General features: G+C 50.9%; 1 protein-coding gene across 2 annotated transcripts in view; it reads right to left on the reverse strand.

The window, feature by feature from the left end:
• LOC123519457 (probable serine/threonine-protein kinase dyrk2) overlaps positions 1 to 2,078 on the reverse strand; it is a 19,804-nt gene extending 17,726 nt beyond the window's left edge. For both annotated transcript variants that reach the window (XM_045280760.1, XM_045280759.1), the window contains exon 1: positions 1 to 2,078. This exon is cut by the window's left edge and continues 909 nt beyond it. In XM_045280760.1, coding sequence (XP_045136695.1) covers positions 1 to 1,527 — 1,527 coding nt within the window. In that variant the 5' untranslated portion in view covers positions 1,528 to 2,078.
• Positions 2,079 to 6,275: the final 4,197 nt, after the last annotated feature.

A 6,275-nucleotide genomic window follows, 5' to 3' on the forward strand; every position in this document is an offset into this window, starting at 1 on the left:
GATGGTGGGCGTGGTGGGCGTGGTGGGGGTGGTGGTGCCGCCGCTAGGCCTCTCCCGCACCGCAGCCTTGGCAAACACGATGGGCGGCTCGTGAAGGATGTACTTCTCTGAGTCTGGCGTGCTGTGCTTGGACAGCGTGTCCTTGGCGGAGGCCTTAGCGATGGCAGACAACACGTCCCCGGCGGAGGCGCTGCCGTACACTTTGCGCGGTGGGCCCTGGCTGCCCTCGTCGTCGGGGAAGGCGCTGAAGGCAGACACCTTGGCCGCCATCTCCTTCACTTGGTCGTAGCGCAGCTTGTGCTCGCCGCTGCCGGAGTTCTCGCCGCCGCGCTTCAGGAACTTCCTGGAGGAGTTTGAGGAGCTGATGTTGTGCAGCACGTTGAGGGGCAGTGAGTACATGCTGAGCAGCTGAGCCCGCTCCTTGCGCCGAGCTGACTCGTCGGCGACGCTGTCTGGCGTGGCGGAGGACGTGGTGCTGCCCGTATCCGTGTCCACCGCTGACAAGCCAGAATACCGTTTGATGATAGAGCTGGTGCTCTCCCGCCCCTCCGTGGCCTCAGGCACCGTCACGGGGCGCGACGGGCGCTGTCTACCTGTGGCACTGATCAGGGAGTTATCGCCGTGCCGCCGCCGCAGCTGCGGGCTGAGGTTCACCCCCACGATAGCCCTCCTGCTGGCAGTGTCCAGGCCACGGTCCAGCACGTAGGGGGAGGAGGAACCTGAGCCGTACTGGGACCAGTAGTCAGTCTTCTTGGTGCTGTCATTCTTCCGCAGCACGCTCAGCTCGTCGCCCGCCTCGTCCTCCTCCACGCAGCCTCCCGCTCTCAGCGTGCTCTTATTCAGAAAACGGCTGGGCTTGTAGCGAGCACCGATCTTGTCGTAGTTGGGAGTCGGGGCTGACAGGGACAGGTAAGCACCTCCCAGACCATAGTCGTTTGTACTGCCCAGGGAAATGTCTGAGGTGGTGCGGCCATAGGTGGAGCGCACGCCGCCGCTGCCGTATTTCTTGCGTGGTGTGATATCATTCTTGTCGAGGTCTGTGCCGCCATAGTCCGACTTGAAGGTTGAGAAGGAGGAGAAGGAGGCTGATGGGGCGAGGGCGTGACCGCTCCTGCTGGGGGTGTAGCTACCGACGGCTGAGGCGCCCCCGGACCGTAGGTGGGGAGAGCTGGGCTCATATCGGGATGCCTTGGTCTTCACGTCACCGTACAACGACGAGGTCTTGTAGTCGTTGTAGCGCGGCGGGTCGTCATACCTGTTATATTTGAGCAGCATTGGATCGGTGGCCGAGGCGGCAGAGGAGGACGTGGTGGTGGAAATGGCGGCGGAGGACGAGGAGGAGGCGGCGGCGGAGCGGTACGGGGGCGCGCGGTCCTCCCCGGACTGGGAGGCGGCCCTCACGCGGGAGGCAAACTTGCTGAAGAGGTTAGAGCAGCGGTTGAGGATGTCCCCGCCTGAGTCGTGTAGGATATTGGTGTACGAGGTGGTGGCGCTCCTGCCGTACTGCTGACGGGTGCGCCCGCTCATACTGCCGCCCGCCCCGCCCCACGCCCTCAGGCTCGCATAGCACACGTCACTTCTACACGGCCATTTGCAGGGGTACAAGTGACACAAATCTGGGCCCAGGCCAAATAAATCCTTTGTGGTTCAATCTGTTTATCTTTTACTTTCGCGACCCAGGAAGCACGTGTGGCGCGGCCATGTCCCACTCCGCCCTTTGTCGGCGGCAAGAGCGGGAAGGGCGGGAGCTTACCACGGTGGGATGAGCACACAAGAGCAGAGTCTCGAGCAGCAGGTAAGGGCGTGAGCCAAGTGTAACTGAAGCAGACCACGGCAGCGAAGCCCGCCAGGCACGACGACAGCCCAGAAGGTAAAAATACCCAGGGCGCCGGCCCGACCCCTGGTGGTGTGGCGCTGTGGCGCTGCTGCCCTGCTCGTCCCTGCTGCCACTCGCTCTGCCTTCCAGCTTCCCCTCCACCTACACCACCTCCACAAGCCACTCATCACTCTGATAAATAAGTTGTCCCATCAACACCACCCTCGCGCCTCTGTCACCCCGCCGCCGCCGCTGCCATCACCACCACCACCACCACCACCACCACCACCACCACTACCACTACCATCATGCCGCTCACCATAAACTACCATACCACCGCCACCATACACTATGCAAACACCACATCCCCTTACAATCCCTACACCATATTACTACGTCATTTTGTCTGCCAACAACTTCTACTTCGTACTACTATTAATACTACTATCAACAACCACCACCACCACCACCACCACCACCACCACTACTACTACTACTACTACTACTACTACTACCACCACCACCTGCACGCCACCACCACTACCACTATTACTACTACATACAGCAACCCACAACCACCACCACCATATCTTCTTATTCATCCACTTCCCTTGCCCAGCCAAATCCTGACTAAGAAGGGAAGGGAGAAAAGGGGGAGGAGGGGGAGGCGCCCACACATCAACTCATTACCCAAGGATTATTTTGGGTAGGAATGAGCAGAGTGTCTCCCTCCCGCCAACATCCGCCTTAGGGTAACAACCAGGAATTGTCCTACTCCTCCTCCTTCTCCTCCTCCTCCTGCATCAAACCCCACAAAGTAAAACAAAGCAAGGACAAACAGAAGATGTGTTAAATAGCAGTTCAATAAGCTACAATAATTTTTAATGATAGTGATAGTAAAGCAAAAGATTTCCCCCCACCAGTCACCTCATTCTTAGCGCAAAAGGAGTCCAGTAAGTGTGAGAAAACATTGGTAAAAATAGTGTGCAAGTCTTAAATATATGTGTGGTAATGGCGAAGGTTCCTCCCCACCCACCCAATCCTTATTTTCGTCAAGATTGCAGTATTTACGTTCACGTCGCCGCAGAAACAGAGTCATAAAGCGCCGAATGATGGTGGTATTCACGTACATAGTCACCGTCACACCTCACGCACTGCACATCGCGATATGTTGCTAATGAAATAGATTGCCATTTTCTTTTTTTCCCGCAGTTTTGGCAAGGAAGAGAGAGGTGAGTGTGTGTGAGGGGAAAGGACAGACCTTCACTTTCCCCTCATCTCACCTGATACTAATGACACTGAGTAACAGTGAAAAGATTATCACTTTCATTTTTTTTCCCCAGCTTTGATAGTGAAGGGAAAGGGGAATGTGTGAGGGGAAAGGAAGCACTCATCTCTCCCTTCACTTTCCCCTCATCTCTGTAACACTCCGAGGATTAAGTCGCCTCATACTGCGTTCCTGGAATCACTAACAAGACTTCAATCCACTTTCCTTCCTTATTTCTCCTTTAAAAACCTTATTCACAAATACTTAAATAAATCCTCCTTCAACTCCCTCGTCCAGACTTTATAGAGTAGTCAATCCCCTTCATAAAACCGTCTACAAGGAATCAAATGCTGTTCAAGGGACCTAATCCTCCACGCAGTACTTTAACGAAGACTAATTGATTCCTAGACCTTATAAAACCATTTATAGGGAATCAAATGCTGTGTTAAAAGCGTATGATCTTCGTAACTTTATCTAAAGGATTCCAACACCTTTTAAAATATATATAAAGAATTATAGACTATTTGGGATCAGATCTTCCTGTTTAGCTACACCTGGAGGTCTCTAACCCCTTCCCTGGAGGTGTGGAGCAGGTGTGGAGCAGGGGGGGGAGTGAAGGGGGAAAAAGAGGGGGTCATCAGCCGGAGTGTCAACAAAGGGATGCGCTCTCTCTCTCTCTCTCTCTCTCTCTCTCTCTCTCGTTGGCTCAGGAATTATTTAAGGGTGCTTTTTATATAAGTTTTCCAAGGCACTGGCACCATTAGTAGTATTATTTGTGATTATCATCTCTCTCTCTCTCTCTCTCTTTCGCTGACGTTAGCATGTGCGTCATGTAAGTCTTTCCGCAACTTCACACACACACACACACACACACGCACACACAACTACTACTACTACAATAATAATAATAATAATAATAATAATAATAATAATAATAATAGTTGTAATAGAAGAAGAAAAGAAGAAGAGGAAGAGGAAGAGAAGGAGGATAAGGAAAAGAAGGAGAAGGAGGAGGAGGAGAAGAAGAAGAAGAAGAAGAAGAAGAAGAAGAAGAAGGAGGAGGAGGAGGAGGAGGAGGAGGAGGAGGAGGAGGAGCAGACAGACAGACAGACAGACAGACAGACAGACAGACAGACAGACAGACAGACAGACAGACACACACACACACACACACACACACACACACACACACTGCAAATGTTAGGTTGTCAGGGAAACAACCTAGGTGTGTGTGTGTGTGTGTGTGTGTGTGTGTGTGTGTGTGTGTGTGTGTGTGTGTGTGTGTGTGTGTGTGTGTGTGTGTTTCCACCACCAGACACTCACTTTCTCACTCACTCCTCACAATTATTTTACTACTCATTTTATTCTCTCTCTCTCTCTCTCTCTCTCTCTCTCTCTGTCTGTCTGTCTGTCTTTCTCTTTTTTACGCTGATTCTTTCTTCCGTTCTTTCTTTGTTCACTGTGACCTTTAAAATCTTTCTTTTCTTTTATTATTTTCATTATCACATTTTTTTTAAACTAATGGAAGAAAGAATCAGCAATAATAACAATAACTCACTCTCTCTCTCTCTCTCTCTCTCTCTCTCTCTCTCTCTCTCTCATATGAAAAAACGTTCCATTAACCTCCTTCAACCACTTCTGCATCTTCCCCTCACTTCCCCCTTCGTCGTTAGAGGCACCTGCTGTCCTCCCATCCCGCCAAACCCCTTCCCCTCATCCCTTCACCCCTCACCACTTCCCCTCACCTTTCTCTTTCTCTCCATCCATAATAAACACGCGAGTAAAGAGACGCGAACGAAGAAAGCCCATGATTTGTGGCTTCCCTTTGGCTCACAGGTAACTTTTGGAGGAAGGTGTGGTGTGAGCAGGTGTGGGAAGGGCAGTCACGTGGGTCTCGAGTATGTATAGAGTGGGTAATGGGTTTTTTCGTGGGTTACGGAGGTCGTGGTGGGTTGAGGGATGCTATGAGTGTTTGGGGTGTAAATGCTTGTTCGTGTGTGGGTTTTTGGAGATGTTTGAGCTATTAGACGGGTAGGATGGTGATTTTTGGGTTAGGATGGTTATTTTGTGGTGAACTTGTGGTGTTGGGCTAGGAAATGGTTAGACTGGTTGGGCTGGAGAAAGAATGTATTGTTAGGGACGAGTTTATAATGATGTTAGGATGTTAAAGGATTATATAAGTTTGGGCGGGAAAGAGGATGCATTTGGGAACGTTTGAAAATACTATGGGTTGGAAGAATGGAGTTTCGAGATCGAAGAAGGAAGTTTTGGTGTAGACTGTAGACGAAAGCAAGTTTGGGGTGGATGAAGGCAGTTTGGGCTGAAGGAAGATGGTTTTGGGCTGGATGAAGGCAGTTTGGGCTGGATGAAGGCAGTTTGGGCTTGATGAACGCACTTTTGGGCTGAGAGATGGGGAGTATCCGAGAGTAAACAGTACAATGCCTCGCCTTTAAAGCACGCACACACACAGTGACGCGGGGAAAAATGCAGCGAGGGGTGGGCAGGTGAGTGAGTGGGTGAGAGTGGGTGTGTGAGTGAGAATCGTGAGTAGTTACTAAATGTACCTGGGTGATACTAGAGGCTGGGAGGGCGCCAGGTGCCAGGGGGGCGTGCCAAGCTTTACCTCTGGGATGCCTGGCACTGTGTACACCATCACTACCCTCACCTATGCATTCCTCTCCACTCTACTCCTTACTCTACTTCTACTCTTCCTCTTCCTCTTCCTGCTGCTGCTGCTACTACTACTACGACTACTACTATCATCTTTACTCCCCCTACTAACACTGTTATTTTTCTACTCTTCCTTGTTTACAGATCATTTTCCTTATTTTTTTTTCAAGTTACCGTCCTCTCCTTTCTCTCTTCCTCCTTTTCCTGGTACTACTACTATTCCTCCTCCTCCTCCTACTCGTTTGCAGGTCTTTTTCCTTCTCCTTATTAAGTAAACATCCTTCCTCCTTCTCCTAGTCTTTTTCCTCCTCCAGATATAGGAAGATAAGACAAAGACACATTCTCCTTCCTCTTCCTTCTTCTTCTTTTCTCCTCCTCCTCTTCCTTCTTCTTCTTCAGCAAATAAAGGAAGATTAAGGGCAGATATTCTTCTTCCTCCTCCTCCTCCTACTACTAGAGAAGGTAAATGGAGACAGGTACAAGGCGAGGGACCACAAAGATGACGGAGGCGCGGCAGGTGAA

This window comes from Portunus trituberculatus, chromosome 45 (assembly GCF_017591435.1).
Source record: "Portunus trituberculatus isolate SZX2019 chromosome 45, ASM1759143v1, whole genome shotgun sequence".
Lineage (NCBI taxonomy): Eukaryota > Metazoa > Arthropoda > Malacostraca > Decapoda > Portunidae > Portunus > Portunus trituberculatus.